General features: G+C 36.5%; 1 protein-coding gene across 11 annotated transcripts in view; it reads left to right on the forward strand.

The window, feature by feature from the left end:
- The window catches only part of PSD3 (pleckstrin and Sec7 domain containing 3), a 577,886-nt gene that overhangs the window by 362,635 nt on the left and 198,071 nt on the right, over nt 1-17,180 (forward strand). For 10 of the 11 annotated variants that reach the window (XM_055334841.1, XM_055334842.1, XM_055334845.1 and 7 more), the window contains one exon: nt 14,134-14,177. The exons of the other annotated variant lie outside the window; for it this stretch is intronic. In XM_055334841.1, the coding sequence (XP_055190816.1) occupies nt 14,134-14,177 (44 nt within the window). The remainder of the gene's footprint in view (nt 1-14,133; nt 14,178-17,180) is intronic. 11 annotated transcript variants of the gene reach the window in all.

Here is a 17,180-nt window from a genome sequence, read left to right on the forward strand (position 1 = left end):
TTTTCGTTTAAATGACTTTAATATGGGGATCCCTGGGTGGCGCCGTGGTTTGGCGCCTGCCTTTGGCCCAGGGCGCGATCCTGGAGACCCGGGATCGAATCCCACATCGGGCTCCTGGTGCATGGAGCCTGCTTCTCCCTCTGCCTGTGTCTCTCCCTCTCTCTCTCTCTCTGTGACTATCATAAATAAATAAAAAATTAAAAAAAAAACTCTAAAAAAAAATAAAAAAATAAATGACTTTAATATGAATGGATAACAATATATGTCTGGTATTGTTAAATAAAAAATAAACTATTTTTTATTTGTGCTTGAGGCATGCAAAAATGGGCCACCCTTCTCCCATAATTTAGTAATATAACTGATACGTCCCAAGTCTGCCACTGCCATTACCTCAGTCCAGGTCCCATCATCTCTACCCAGACATCGCCAGTCTTTCTGCCACTTCCTGTGCTCTCTTGCACTTCCTTCTCCACACAGAACCCCGGGTTACCTGTAAGAACATGTGCTAGAGTAGGTGTCTCCTCCATGGTTGCCCAGCACACACAGAAACTCCTTATTTTCTGGTCAAAAAGTCCTATGTGACCTGTCTGTCTATTGGCCCTGACCGCAGGCCTTCAGACCTACCATGCTCAGGTATGCCAAGGAGCTGCTTATTGATCTTCCCTTTATCTTTGTATGGTTGCCCCTTGTCCACTTATGTTTTGAATTTCCTTGCATAGAGGTCTTCTTGTCCATCCAGTTGAAAAGCTAGTCTCTTAAGGTACCTTATATTAACTACCTTATGATAATTATCTGGAAGTCTTCCAGAAAATGACAGAATCACCTTGATGTGTTTGTCTGTTTTCTTATTCCTTTATTGTCTGTTTCTACCTCTACTAAATCTAAGTTCTATGCCTGTGTTTTTCACCACTGGACTTGTATTAATACCTGATGTCATGATAGGTAGTAGAGACTCAGTAAATATTTATTGACTGAATATATGAATGAATGAGTGAATAGTTTTAAGGCATTTGTGTATATTATATTGTTACAAGTGTTACAACTGTTATACTGTACTATTGATGTTACAGTAGGAATTATAGGCTTCTAGTAGTGAAGAATGAAACTACTATTTTGTGTAAATACTTACAGTATATATACACTATTATAGAAAAAAATATCATTGGTAGTTATAAAAAGTAGTTTTTAAAAGTTACTTAAGAATTTCCTGTGACATATCAGCTTATGATAAAATATTTGTTGTACTTACAGTACAGTAGAGTGATACAGTATTTATGAATTATGCAAGATATGCCATTTGAAACAGTTTATAAAGATTCAGTAATGTGTTAAAGGATAGTTTGAACTACTATCAATTCTTATAGTATGTGAGAAGTTTTAGGTATACAGCATAATGATTTGATATTTGTATATATTATAAAATGATCACCTTATGTATTGACAGAATAATTTTTTTGTTGTGATGATGAATTTTAAGAACTATTCTCTTAGCAACTTTCAGATATGCAATAGAATATTATTAACTATATTCACCATGCCATACGTTACATGCTGTAATTTATTTTGTAACTGGAAGTTAGTACATTTTGACCTGTTTCACCCATTTTATTCACCCCCTAGTCTGGTAACCATCAGTCTGTTCTCGGTATCTATGAACTTGGTTTTTTGTTTGTTGTTTTTGTTTTAGATTCCACATATAAGTGATATCATACAGTATTTGCCCTTCTCTGTCTGACTTGTTTCACCTGACATAATGCCCTCCAGATCCATCCATATTGTGTCAAGTGGCAAGATTTCACTCTTTATTATGGTGAATAATATTCCATTGTGTGTGTGTGTGTGTGTGTGTGTGTGTGTGTATATATATATATATACACACACACACCCCACACTTCATCCATTCATCTGTCAGTGTTTCCATGTCTTGGTGATTGTAAATAATGCTGCAATGAACATGGGGCTGCATATATCTTTTTTAATTAATGCTTTTTGTTTTCTTCGGATAAATGCCTAGAAGTGGAGTTACTGGATCATATGATAGCTCTACTTTTAATTTTTTGAGGAACCTCCATAATGTTCTCCATAGTAGCTGCTCCAGTATACATTCCCACCAACAGTGCACAAGGGTTCCCTTTTCTCTACATTCTTGCCAGCACTTGTTATCTCTTGTCTTTTTGATACTAGCTTTCCTAACAGGGGTGAAGTGATAACTCATTGTGGTTTTGATTTACATTTCCCTGATGATTAGTGATGTTGAGCATTTTTTTCATGTACTTGTTGGCCATCTATATGTCTTCTTTGGGGAAAAAAGTGTCTATTTAGATCCTCTTTAGAAAAATGCCTATTTAGATCCTCTGCCCATTTTAAAATTGGATTTTTTTTTGTTTTTGCTGTTGAGTTGTATTATATTTTGGGTATTAACCCCTTATCACATATATGATTTGCAAATATTTTTTCCCATTCAGTAGGTTTCCTTTTTATTTTGTTGGTGGTTCCTTTGCTGTGCAGAAGCTTTTTAGTTTGATGCAGTCCCACTTAACTGATTGTTGCTTTTTGCTGCCTTTACTTTTGGTGCCAAATCCAAAACCATCGTTACCAATAGTGACATCAAAAAGCTTACCCTCTGGGGGATCCCTGGGTAGCTCAGCAGTTCAGCGCCTGCCTTTGGCCCAGGGTGTGATCCTGGAGTCCTGGGATTGAGTCCTGCGGCAGGCTCCCGGCATAGAGCCTGCTTCTCCTGCTTCTCCCGCTTCTCCCTCTGCCTGTGTCTCTGCCTCTCTCTCTCTTTCTCTCTCTCTCTCTCTCTCTCTCAAATAAATAAATAAATAAATAAATAAATAAATAAATAAAACCTTTTTTTTAAAAAAAAAGCTTACCCTCTGGGGAACTTGACGGGATGAGCACTGGGTGTTATATGTTGGCAAATCAAACTCCAATAAAAAATATACATACATATATATATATATACATACACACATACATACATAAATAAAGCAAGCTTACCCTCTATGTTTTCTTCTAGGACTTACATGATTTCAGGCCTTATATTCAAATATGTAATCCATTTTGTGTTAATATTTAGGTATGGTGTAGGAAAGAGGTCCAGTTTCATTCCTTTTCTTGTAGCTGTCCAGTTTTCCCAACATCATTTATTGAAGAGACTTGTACTTTCTCCTTTGCAGATTCTTGGCTTCTTTGTTATAAATTAATTGATATATATATATATATATATATATATGACTTTTTTTCTGGGCTTTCTAGTCCATTGACCTGTGAATCTGTTTTTATGACAGTATCATACTGTTTTAATTACTGTAGCTTTGAAAAATAGTTTGAAATCAGGGAGAGTGATGCCTCCAGCCTTGTTCTTCTTTCTCAAGATTGCTTTGGCTGTTTGAGGTCTCGTGGTCCTATCCATCTCTTAGGGTGGTTTGTTCTATTTTTATGAAAAATGCTGTTGGAACTTTTATTTGATTGCACTGAATTCATAAATTGCTTTGGGTACAATGAACATTTTAATAGGATTCTTCTAGTTACCTGAACCCATAATATCTTTACATTTATTTTTGTCTTCTATAGTTTCTTTCATTGATATCTTACAGTTTTCACTGTACAGATCTTTTACCTTCTTGGTGAAATTTATTCCTAGATATTATATTCTTTTTGATATAATCATAAATGGAATTATGTTCTTAATTTCTCTTTCTGATACTTTGTTATTAGTGTATAGAAACACTTTACACTTTTCATATTTTTCATATATTGATGTTGTGTCCTGCTGCTTTCCTGAACTCTTTCATTAGTTCCAATAGTTTTTTTTTTTTTATGGAATCTTCAGGTTTTTTTATATATAATACCATGTCATCTGGAAATAAGGACAGTTTTACTTCTTTTTTTTTTTAAATTTCCCCAATTTGAGTGAATTTTATTTCTTTTTCTTACCTAATTGGTCTGGCTGGGACTTTCAATACTGTGATCAATAAAAGTGGCAAGTGTAGACATCTTTATCTTGTTCCTGACTTGAGAAAAAGTTTTGAGGGACACCTGGGTGGCTCAGCTGTTGAGCACCTGCCTTTGGCTCAGGGCATGATCCTAGAATCCAGGATCGAGTTCCGCATCGGGCTCCCTACGGGGAGCCTGCTTCTCACTCTGCCTCACTCTCTGTGTCTCCCATGAATAAATAAATAAATCTTTAAAAAAAGAAAAAGTTTTGAGCCTTTTCATTGTTGAATATTATATTAGCTGTGCCCTTGTCACATATGGCCTTTATTATGTTAAGGGATCTGCTACAGCTCTAACAAGTAGAAAAAAATTCTGCTTAAAAATTTTGGGGGATGCCTGGGTGGCTCAACAGTTGGGTGACTGCCTTTGGCTCAGGGCATAATCCCGGGGTCCTGGGATCGAGTACCGTGTTGGTCTCTGCATGGAGCCTGCTTCTCCCTTTTCCTATGTCTCTGACTCTCTGTGTCTCTCATGAATAAATAAATAAATTCTTTAAAAAAAATTTTTTTTGCTTAATAAGGAACTTAGTATAGATACTGAATCATTATATTGTATACCTGAAACTAATGTAATGTTATATGTCAATTATACCTCAATTTAAAAAAGGAACTTAGTGGCTACTTAGTATTTAAATTTTTGCTTACATTTGCAATAATGTTTTTTGTACTAGCATATTTAAGAAATTTTCCCAAAGACACCGGTGCTAATCAAATGGAAAGCAATTGTAAGGTGTAGGAAAAGCACTTTAGGAGTATAAATTCTCATAACACCTTATTGACCAACCTGTCCCTCAAAATGAATGAATAAAAATGTGTGTGTGTGTGTAATTGTTTGGAGTATTACATTAATAGAAATGGTAATTATCAGTTACAGTTTCTGTGTGTAAAAGCATCTTGCACATTGTAAATAGGAAGTAAAATTAGTTGACTGTTAGCCAACTAATTCTCCAATAGATCAGTCAGGTTTAGCATCACATTTTGTCACCCTCATATAAGAGGCCCCTGAAGGCAGAATGTAATTATCTGCACCTAGCATAGTGTTACTCCAGACAATAGAATGTTCTCAGAAGTGTTTATTATGTGATGAATTATGCATATTAATTATACCTCAGATTGCCTTTCAATAATATAAGCATTTTTTAATTAGTTTTCTAGTGCTTATTTACGTTTTTGTTGGCATGTCTACTCAGTTGAGTCAGACAGTTAATGGTTCAATATTTCCGCCATTGCTAGCTGGGTTTGTAAGTGTAGCACAACAGAAGGTTAAGTTAATTGTCTAAGACATAGGTTTTGATTCTGTTTACATGGTGGCTGGATCCAAAAAAATAAATCTGATAACAGATGTGAAAAAAACAAAACTCAAAATAAGTTACTTTATATTAAGCATGCTTCTGTCACCCTGAGTGAGAACTAGAGATGAATGTTTATGATGTTTGTGAATATATGTCCTTTAATGTAGTGCTCTTTAAACTTGGGTACATGAAAATTGCCTAATGGGTATGGGAAAACAAGTGGATTAAGGGAATCAATTTTGAGAAATTCATCTTTAGTACTTCTCCCTAAAATGAATCTACCCTCTATGAATGCTCTTATGGTCAGAGTTGCAGACTGTTTATTGTTTTTCACCTCTGCTTGACAATTGCCTTCTGCCACTTAAAAAAAAGGGGGGGAGGGGCAGCCCTGTTGACTCAGCGGTTTAGCGCCACCTTCAGTCCAGGGTGTGATCCTGGACACCCTGGATTGAGTCCCACATCAGGCTTCCTAAGAGGAGCCTGCTTCTCCCTCTGCCTGTGTCTCTGCCCCTCTCTCTCTCTCTCTCTCTCTCTCTCTCTATGAATAAATATATAAAATTAAAAAAAAGAATTACCTACACGTGATGAAATAAATGACAGACCAATTTAAAAAAAGGGGGGGAGGTATAGCTCTTATCTGTAATCTTATTTGGTACATTGCAAACATGTGAAATCCTACAGGAATAGAAGGGGCAAACAAGAAGCCTATTCTAAATATTGATTTTAGAGGAGCCTCTAATGAGGGAGATAATGCAATTTGTCAATATTATTTGAAGGCACAGAGAAGAAAATAGAAATAGATCACCATTACTTTAACATATTTTGAGTTTCTGTAAACAATTTGAAATTCATTTGGTTACTAGTTTTATCATTAGTTTTTAAGTAATGTCTTTTTCAAACATAGTCATTTTTTGATAACTTCCAGAGGAGTACATATTTAATTTTATATTTAAAAGTCTATTTGATCTGATTATCTGCATGAAGCAGCATTGCACTTGGAAAAGATTGCTATGGTGTTGATGGTGCCATAATTCTTCCTGGGTACAAATTTTACTGCGATCACTGTCTCACTAAAGGAAATTGGAAGCTATCTAATTTATCCTTTGTACTTTTTATAATAACTAAAGGACCACATGTAGAAAAAAATCATGGGAGTTTAGAGATGATTGAACTAAAATACATGAACATCATAGATTGTAAAATGTGCCTCTTGGTGGAAGGGTGGGCGAGAGGGAAGGGAGGAAGAAAGAGAGACAGAGAATCTCAGGGATACACAATGCATGATAATGGGGAAACCATCAGAGAATCAGGTGTGGGCTGTCAGTGGTGGTGCTAAGCCTTGAATAAAATTGCATTTTATCATCTCAATGAAAAGCAATCAAAAGTTTAGAACAAAGACTTAAAAGTAAATTTAGACCAAGATACCTTGATCTCTGTAATTTAAGCAATTTACTTTTGCTTTCTCATTCTTAAAATTTAATGAACTTCAAATCTGAAGAATCATTCTGTCCTATTTAATCTCAGTGGAGATTTGGTTATTATCTACCTCCTGGGTTAAGTTGCAGGAATTTCACTTAAACAATTGATAAACTTCAAAGCAGTGGTATGTTGTTGTTGTTTTTAATTTAAATTCATAATTAGCTTCAGATGTAGTGTTCAATAATTTGTCAGTTGCAATAACGCACAGTGCCTTCCTCAATGTCCATCACCCAATTACCACATCTCCCCTACCCACCTCCCTTCTAGCAACTCTGTTTGTTTCCTATAGTTAAGAGCATCTCATGGTTTTTCTCCTTCTCTGATGAATTCCCATTCAGTTTTCCTTCCCTTATCCTATGATTCTCTGTGGTGTTTCTTATAATCCACATATGAGTGAAACCATATAATAATTGCCTTTCTTTGATTGACTTATTTCACTAGACATAATACCCTTCAGTTCCATCCACATTGATGTAAATTGGAAATATTCATCCTTTCTGGTGGCTGAGTAATATTCCATTGTATATATAGACCATATCTGCTTTGTCCAGCAATTCCACTACTGGATATTTACCCCAAAAATACAAATGTTGTGATCCGAGGGGACACCTACACCCCAAAGTTCATAGCAGCAATGTCCACAATATCCAAACTGTGGAAAGAGCCCAGATGTCCATCAAAAACAGTGGTTTTCAACAAAGAGTTCATATCAGAGTCAGGAGTAGAGCATTTAAAAATGTTCATGTATTTTCTCAACTGGAAATCTGCATTTAGTAGATCTGGGATGGGACTCAGTGATCAATATTTTTAAAGAATCCCTTGACTCATTTTGGTGTGTACCCTTACACTTTTGGTTGAAACCAGTATGGTGAAGACTATGTTTTCCCTAGGTACCAATTCTGGAAATATTTCTGAAAATCAACCTATGGGTATGCTCATTCTTTACTCAGATATCTGTCTTCCATTTATACCTTTGTGTATTAGTTTCCTAAGGCTGCTCTAACAAACTTGGTGTCTTAAAACAACAGAAATTTATCTTCTCATTACTTTGGAGGCCAGAAATCTGAAATCAAGGTATCAACATGGCTACACTCCCTTTGGAGTGTCTAGGAGAGAATCCCTGCCTCTTCCAATGTATGGTATTTGCTGGCATTCCTTCAATTGTGTCTGTATCCAATTGCTGTATCCATCTTCACTTGGCCTTCTCTTCTTCTGTCTTCCATAAATCTCCATCTTCCATCATCTATAGATACCACCCAGACCAGATACCCTCCCCATCTCAAGATATTAACTTAATCACATTTGCAGTCTTTTTGCTATATACAGAAATGTTTACAGGTTCCAGGGATTAGGACCTGGACATCACTGGAGGATCCATTATTTATCCCACCACAACTGGTTATCACCTCACTGCATATATATATATGTTGCTATGGGCCCATTAAGGTTGATTTATCCCCAACTATCAATTCATAGTCACCAAGATATAACAGCCTTTCATGACAATGTTGCCCAGAAACCTTGTTCTCTTGGAGCTAGACCAAATAATCCCTCACAAATCTATTCCTTAAATTAGGGATAAATTATTTTCCTGAGCTATAGACTACATCTCCAGTTTTAGCCATTTATATGGCAAGTACCTTTAGTTGTAAGTGGACTGAGGATATAGAATCAGTGTGGCAAACCAATCATGGTTACCAAAAAGGCATTTCAAGTATATGTCCTAGCAGCAGTGGCTCTTGTTGAAAGCTCATTCTTTAGAATATTACAGTGACTACCATTATTGAATATATTCTAAGAGAGGCACAAGCCTTGTTACCTTTTCACCTGGGCCTTGACAAGCCAACACTTACAGTGCTGTAAAGGTTGGTATTGAGAGGAGAGAATGTAGTTAGTTGAATATAGCCAGTTGATTTCTGAGAAATGTGATTTTTGAGTCAGTTTATGAAATACAGCTATTGAACCTTGAGAGAAGTTAGTTAACACTGGACTTCAATTTTTTCATCTATAAAAGGAAGAATTTCTTTTATGATCTCTAAGGCTCCTGTCCTGTTATCTGTGAAATTTCATTTTGTTGTTTCTGTCAGGTTTAATCCAATCGATGGGTAGTGAAATGAAATAGAGAGGCCAGGCAAAAGTTGGTCGGAAATACAAATCCAGACCACAATGAGATACCACCTCACACCAGTGAGAATGGTGAAAATTAACAAGACGGGAAACAACAAATGTTGGAGAGGATCTGGAGAAAGGGGAACCCTCTTGCACTGTTGGTGGGAATGTGAACTGGTGCAGGCACTCTGGAAAACTGTGTGGAGGTTCATCAAAGAGTTAAAAATAGACCTGCCCTACGACCCAGCAATTGCACTGCTGGGGATTTACCCCAAAGATACAGATGCAGTGAAACAACAGAACACCTGCACCCCAATGTTTATAGCTGCAATGTCTACAGTAGCCAAACTGTGGAAGGAGCCTCAGTGTCCATCAAAAGATGAATGGATAAAGAAAATGTGGTATATACACATTATTCTATTATACAATAGAATATTACTCAGCCATTAGAAGCGACAAATACCCACCATTTGCTTCAACATGGATGGAACTAGAGGGCATTATGCTGAGTGAAGTAAGTCAGTTGGAGAAGGACTAACATTATATGGTCTCATTCATTTGGGGAATATAAAAAATAGTGAAAGGGGATAAAGGGGAAAGGAGAGAAAATGAGTGGGAAATATCCAAGAGGGTGACAGAACATGTGAGACTCCTAACTCTGGGAAATGAACAAGGGGTAGTGGAAGGGGGAGGTGAGCAGGGGGTTGGGGTGACTGGGTGACAGGCACTAAGGTGGGCACTTGACAGGATGAGCACTGGGTGTTATGCTATATGTTGGCAAATTGAACTCCAATAAAGAAAAAGAAAGAAAAGGAAGGGGAGGGGAGGGAGGGAGGGAGGGAAGGAAGGAAGGAAGGAAGGAAGGAAGGAAGGAAGGAAGGAAGGAAGGAAGGAAGGAAGGAAGGGGAAGGGAGGAAAGAAAAAGAAAGAAAGAAAGGAAGAAAGAAAGAAAGAAAGAAAGAAAGAAAGAAAGAAAGAAAAGAAAGAAGAAAGAAGATAAAGAGAAAGAAAAAAAGAAAAGAAAGAAAGAAAAGAAAAGAAAAAAAAGAAAAGAAAAGAAAAAAGAAAAGAAAAGAAAGAAAAGAAAAAGAAAGTTGGTTTGAAACAGGCTTTTAATGGGATGTGCTCTAGGGTGAGGTTCCACAGCCAGCAGGGGAGGGAAAGAGGGGGGAAGTCGAGGCTGGGGAAGTTGCGCCCAGGGGAGTGCAAGCAGGCTTTTTAAGGGGGGGAGGGGGGAGGTGTTGTGTGTCTGTACTGGATGATAGGATAAGGCATATTACTGGTAAATCAGCATGAAGTGATAACTGCTTATGCCCTTATATGGGATCTGGGTAAAGTACGGTTCAGGTTTCCTGCATAGGTCCAGTCTCCCCCTGATGATGTATTGTTGGGTGGTCTGCTGTGATGGGAAAGTTCTGAGGTGGGGGCAGCAAGGTGGAGGGTTGGCCTCCATTTCTTTGGTCCCTCCTGATCCCCCTTGATCCTGCCAGCCCAACAGTTTCTTGAGTAGAAATTAGAGAGTTTCGCAGTTCATCCCGACATTATTAGTAAAAGGCTTGTCCCTTTGCCATTAGTAGGCGGATACAAATATGATTTTTAACTTGGAACTTTCTTGCTTGTATGATAGAAATATAATAGTAATGGATGAAACAGTTGATAGAAAAATTCTGGCAGTTCTAGGATCATCTTGGATATATTTCATATTACTATAACCTACCTTTACTTAGGCTTTATGTATAGCGTCTCCATCAAAAACTTAAGTACTGTATACTAATAGAGTTCACTAAGACTGAGAGTACATTTTCGCTTTTAGGTATTCATGCCATAGTTCCTCTTTTCTGAGTTGTGTGCTTTGGAGACATCTCAGTGCATCTGACATATGGATCTAAAGTTCACAAGAGGTCACATGGGCTGAAGATAAACCCTTAGGCTCATCCACATTTAAGTGATAAGATGAGGAAGATATGAGTAATGGGGATTATCCAAAGAGGAGAAAATAACTGTATTGTGTCACAGAAAATAAGGAAGAAAATATTAAGAATATTCAATGCTGCTGATAGGCAAAGTGATACAGGAACACTGAAAAGTGGCCTTGAATTTATAATGAAGCTGACACATTTATTGTGATCAGTTTTTAATGGAGGAGCAGGAATGAAAGCAAGTTGCTTGAGTTGAAGAGAAGACAATTAAGTACAGATATGAATTGCAGAAACTTCTCCCAGAAATTTGGCTACAATAGGGACTGAGGAACAAAGGGTGATAACTAAGTTGCAGAAGTAGGGTTCAGAGAAACTTGCACATGTCTGAGAGCTGATAGAAAAGAGCTAATAAAGGAAGAGACGTGTTACCACAGACAGCCTTTTTTAGATGTGGGATGTCCCTTTCCTTACCATCAGAAAGACAGAAAAAATGTATTTTAGGGAAGATGGCAAAAAGTTAGAGGCTTATGAATGAAGTGTCTCCTGAAGTTTGAGATGATGAATATTCAATGGCATTAATTTGTGCTCTTGTTTAATTTTCATTATTAGGGCTGAATTAGGGTCGGCTGTGAAGCTCAGGAGGATTACTCTAGGGGCTAGGTCAGCGCTGCGTAGCCAACCTCCTTGACTTCAGGGATGGGTCTAATTATTATACCTCATCTTCCAGCCACATGGATTAGTCTGTGGGGAGGATAGGTGATCTAAACCACACCAATTAGAATCTTTTCAAGTTGGAGTTAGGAGAAAGAACTGTTTTCTCTTATTATAAAAGAAGTAAATGAGTGTTGCTTATTGTAGACAAGTTGCTTGTGTAGTAAGGAAACAAGGAATGGAGATGTTTGGGGTGAAAAGAGGAGAATTGTTGAGAAGAGAGGAGCAGAGTTTTGAATGCCTGTGTCCTTGAGGCCAGGTTCATCCATGTCTTTTTTGATTTGGCTATAGAAACCAAGAGTTCACCCTCATGCTCAAGGTAGCTCTAGGTTAATGTCTGAAACTAAACTAATGTAGGGGATATAATTGTGGAGAAGTCAGAGTAGGATTGCTCAAGAGTTTCAGTGTTTCTTTTTGGGTACAGCAAAGAGGCAGGGGGGACAAAGAAATTGAGGATATTAATAATAACAAGACTGGTTGATGTGGGAGACCGTGGGGTCTAAGCTGCACAAGGATGGAAAGGATGACTGGTGCTTAAGATAAGGGGAATCAAGGGAATTCAATTCTTAACTAAGCTAAGTAGATAAAAAAAGGGGAAGTTGTGATGAAGGATATGTAGTGTTAGATGCATTTGCAAAACATCGTTTCCTTTTTTTTTTTTTTAAGGAAAATAGTGTCATTATAAAGTACCAGAAAAATTCAAGAAAATCCCTTTGTAATTTTGCAATTGAAAAGGATAAGGAGAACATCCACTTCTTAGATTTGTCATGTTATAATATATACACTGGGAGGGGACTACAATATGGCAAGTTTGCTGAATTTTATAGGATATTTTATAAAAGATTTCTTTTTGCATGATGTACAGCTGAATAGGATTTTCTATTTTGGAACTCAGTACCTCATTAAGGAGAATATTCTCAAGGGCAAAATATTTGAAAAAACTTGTTCTAGGACAGAATTAAATGTATTGAAAATTTTTAGATGCTTAGATATCATTTTCCAGTATCTGCCTTTAAGAATAGATTTTTTTTTTAATCTTTACTACAAGAAGCAGGCTCCATGCAGGGAGCCCGATGTGGGACTCAATCCCAGGTCTCCAGGATCAGGCCTGGGGCTGAAGGCGGCGTTAAACTGCTGAGCCAACGGGGCTGCCCCTGATCTGTCTCTCTCTCTCTCTCTCTCTCTCTCTCTCTTTTTTAATAAATTTATTTTTTATTGGTGTTCAATTTGCCAACATCTGTCTCTTTTCAATGCATTTTCTCAGCTCACTCTTGCTTGGGGGTTCAAAATACTCACACAAGTAATGAAACACATTCAGAAAGGATTTGCCAGCAGGAGTCTCCAGGCTTGAGTTAGACTTCTACTCTCTCTGCACTTCTAAATAAGTGCAGCCTCTTGAGACATTTAAACAGTGGGTTGCTATAGTTCTTCAGGAAGTTTAGTTCTTCAAAAAGAATATCCAATCTTTGTCCTTCAATTTACCCCTTATTTTAATTTGATGTTCTATCAGTTTTTACATGTGAGGATGCATTCTACCATGTCCTGATAGTGATGAAATGCCTCCTAATTTTTATTAGCTTGGTAATTATCTAGTATTTAAACTGACTGTTATAGCCACCTACAAAATTCCCACAGAATCTATGAAAATACTGGCTAAAGATACATGGATTAAATCTTAAGTAATATAAAGTCTATAACCTAAATGTCTTTGTGCTGAATCTTTGGCGAGTCATATAGGTCCAAGTCCTTTTTGAAGAAAAACATTCCAACATCATTATAATGTTATGAGGCAGTATTCTTTTCTTTGATACAATTTGTTGCAGTGGTTTTATAGCTTAGAGATACATTTGTGTTTTCTTTTATGTATAACTTACTCAAAATTAAGAAAGTAGAGATGTGGAATAGCATTTTCTTGGATGATTTTCATAGTGGAACAATTGATTTCAAGGATCTTATCGTATCTGGGAGAATCAGAGGCAATCAGGTTGACTTTGTCATTAGTGTTGCCAAGGCTCTAAGGAAGTTTTCTGTCTTTCCCCTTGACCACCTCATGCACACCAGGGTAACACTCATTAGCTATAAGCAAAATTATGAAGTTAGACTGATAAAAACTGCATGAGTCATTAGTATAAAACTCTAAAATTATTCCACGATCATTCTCCATAATCTAGCTTCAGCCCCCCTCACATGTATCTTGCTCATTAAATTGTTATGAAAACAGTTATATTTATTATATCAATGAAAAAGATATTCACACTTGAGTATCCAAACTCATGAAACTATAAGACCGTATTTTGAATTAAAAAATGGAGTACACAGTCTAATTTTCATCATATCCTAATATTTTACTATGGTACAATGCAATACAGTGTTGTGTGTCTTATTTATAAAAGTCATTTTTTACTTGGTGCAAAATCTATTTTACTAAATGCTGCTTTTTCACCCTATGCTCATTTGTTTCACCTGTGTATTCCTGATCTTTCAGAGCCGACAGAGTGACCAACAAGGGGCTTGGGAGTTGCTTGCTGACTCCATTCAAACCTTTTGGCTTTGGTCATTTGCTGAATTAAAAATATTGAATAGAACTGAAAGAATATTCCATCTTATTTTCTCTTTTTACAGGCTTTGTACAACTCTATTAAGAATGAGAAGCTTGAATGGGCAGTGTAAGTACCTGCATGTCAGCATTTTAATAAATGAACTAGTTCTTTTCTTACTGTCTTTCTTTATGCTTTAGAGGTGATCCTAGAGAAGGATTAAATATGCATGGCCAGTTCTCATTTTACACCAGTGTCTAATGTACTTTGTGTAAATCCTGAGTATCCCATGTCTTTTTCTTGGTACCCAGCATGCTATTGGCTTTTAGTCTAGTGGCCTTGCCTAGAGACAATTATCTCTTTAAAGTATTCTTTTTAAAAAACAGCATTCTAGAAGAAAATATTTTTTTTTCTAGAAGAAAATCTGATAAAACTACATCTATTCCAGAATCCAGTACCAATTATTTTGGTACCATATACTTGTTTTAATTCCCTCCTTCCTATCATCATAATTCAAGGTTTTCCAGTCCTATTTCCAGTGACACTAATTATACCAAGATATTGATAGGTAAACTTGAGAAATGATGGATTGAATAAAGCTAAAAAATTTTTTTAACTGCTGAACTTTCAGCAGTTTGTACAGTGCCCTTCTCCAAGAGAGTAATCAGATTTGCAATGTTTTCTGAACCTTTTCAACAGTATAATGTAGTGTTTCAAGGTACATTTGGGAGAAACTATTATAGATAAATGACATCTAACCCTATGTAGTCTAAGAGTAGTACTCTTGCGGAATTTTCACTGATCAATGCAACAATTAAGAATTTAAATTAAAAAAAAGTTACTAAAGTTGTCCATAAATTAGATCAAAATATGTCTTTTAAATAGAACTGCATATGATTTTTATTTTTGATTTTCACTGATAGTAAGAATTCAAATATGTTTTTCTACCATGCAACGTAACAACAATCTGCAAATGAACTTAGAATCAGAATTTGGAGGATAAATTTTATTCCTTTCATCTGTACATTGGAAAAAAGTGGTTTAGCATTTGACTACATATATCTCACATATAACAGGCCAGAATGAATTTAAACAAATGCTACTTAAACTGTTTCCAATAACTGTAAGATTGTATGATACTATTTTAAATTAGGGATTTTGAATTTGAGACTAATATTTACAAGTACATGTGATATGTCTATATTTATATACATCATCAGACTCAAAGACAATATATCATTTCAAGGAAAACTTGTTAAGATAATAAAAAGAATTCATGGCCTATGCTCCAAAGTGATCACTTTTGGACTGATAAGTCATGAATAAAAGTGAGTTTCCTAGAAAAATTTCATAAATAATATACTTAGAATCTTGCTGAGATATTAAAGGCATATCCTGGGGATCCCTCAGTGGCTCGGTGGTTTAGTGCCTGCCTTTGGCCTGGGGGCATGATCCTGGAGTCCAGGGATCGAGTCCCACATCTGGCTCCCTGCATGGAGCCTGCTTCTCCCTCTGCCTGTGTCTCTGTCTCTGTCTCTCTCTTTCTCTGTCTCTCATGAATAAATAAATAAAATCTTTTTTTTTTTTTTTAAAAAAGGCATATCCTTACCTCTGTAGAGAAAATTAAATCTCCTCTAGAGAAAATTAATAAAAATGAAGTATAAATATATTCATACTACGGGAGAGAATATTTTGAAGATTCCTTTATAAAAGTTATTTTAAAAACCAGATAAATGTACCTCTGAGGATCTGTTCTGTAAATCTAAATTCTTGATGTAGTGAATTTGTTACAGTAGTTTTTATTTAAGATCTTTATTTATTCATGAGAGACACAGAAAGAGGCAGAGTTATGCCCCCTCTTCCTATGTCTCTCCCTCCCTCCCTTTCTCTCTCTCTCTATGTCTCTCATGAATCAATAAATAAAATATTAAAAAAAATAAACTTAGCCTTAATCATCTGTCTGAACTTTGTCATATATTCTCAATTTCTGTTAACAGTACCAGTATTTCCCTACTTAGGGAATTTGGCCTCTGGTTAGATTTTGGCCTCTACATTATCTTTGACTCCTCCCATGCCACTTTTTTCACTGCTGCAGATTCGACTCCAAACAGCACCCTTCCTCTCCTTTCCTACTGCTACAGTCTGATTTCAGGCAATCAGACTTTTTGTATCCTAGCAGGTGCATCTGTCTCCAGCCTCTCTACTACTTTAACCTATTTGAAGCACTCCCCTGCTCTAAAACTTCACTTAGGCTCTTTACATTCTGTCGGTAATCTATTTTTTCTCCAATATTTGTCTTTACTTAGCCTACATTTCAACTAAGTTAACTACTATGCACACATCCCCATACTTGCCTCATGGCTACCTGCCTTTATGCTGGTATTCATGAAGCAACCTCTGCCTAGAATCCACATCTGTACCAATCTTTTGTGTTCAAAGCCTGCCATTCTTTGTAGCTGAGCTCCTAACTGGAAATAATCTCAGCCCTTAGACATCCATTTTACTTTATTTAATGATACTATCAGCTTCTACTCCTCATTATAGTTATTTGTAGGAATGTTCCATTACTGTAAGCTCTTTAAGGAAATGATACATGTCTGCATTTGTCCCTTTATATCTTCCTTTACTGAGTATAGTGCTTATAGGCAATGAAGTCTACATAAAAGGCTATGGAAAGAACAATAACGATAGTGCAAGGAATTGCGTTTCCTAAAAGATCAGCCTACCATTGTATAGTTTAGACAATGGTTAGTGAAAAAGAAGATGCTTCTACAAAATTTGTAGGATAATGTATACTTGCTTGGGAAGCTACTTGATACGGACTGTAGAAGCTTAGAAAAAATCAAATTATGCAACTGTGGAATGTTATAAAATGGAGAGACTTATGAGTTTTTAGTCCTTTGGCTTTCTAGCTGGATTTCATAGAGCACTAGAACTTCCTAGAACCTAGGAATACATCTAGGTACCACCCTAGGTGATCTGAGTAAGAAGAAAGAAGGACAATAACAGGGGCCCAGTTCTACATTCTAGAAGCATCATGCCTATTTCAGATGATCAAAGCAGCCTCACTTTTATCTTTTTTGAAATGTGTATTTCAAAATCCACAGTTCCCAGTTCTCCCTGGTTCTCACT

This window comes from Nyctereutes procyonoides, unplaced genomic scaffold (genome assembly GCF_905146905.1).
Source record: "Nyctereutes procyonoides isolate TBG_1078 unplaced genomic scaffold, NYPRO_anot_genome, whole genome shotgun sequence".
NCBI lineage: Eukaryota > Metazoa > Chordata > Mammalia > Carnivora > Canidae > Nyctereutes > Nyctereutes procyonoides.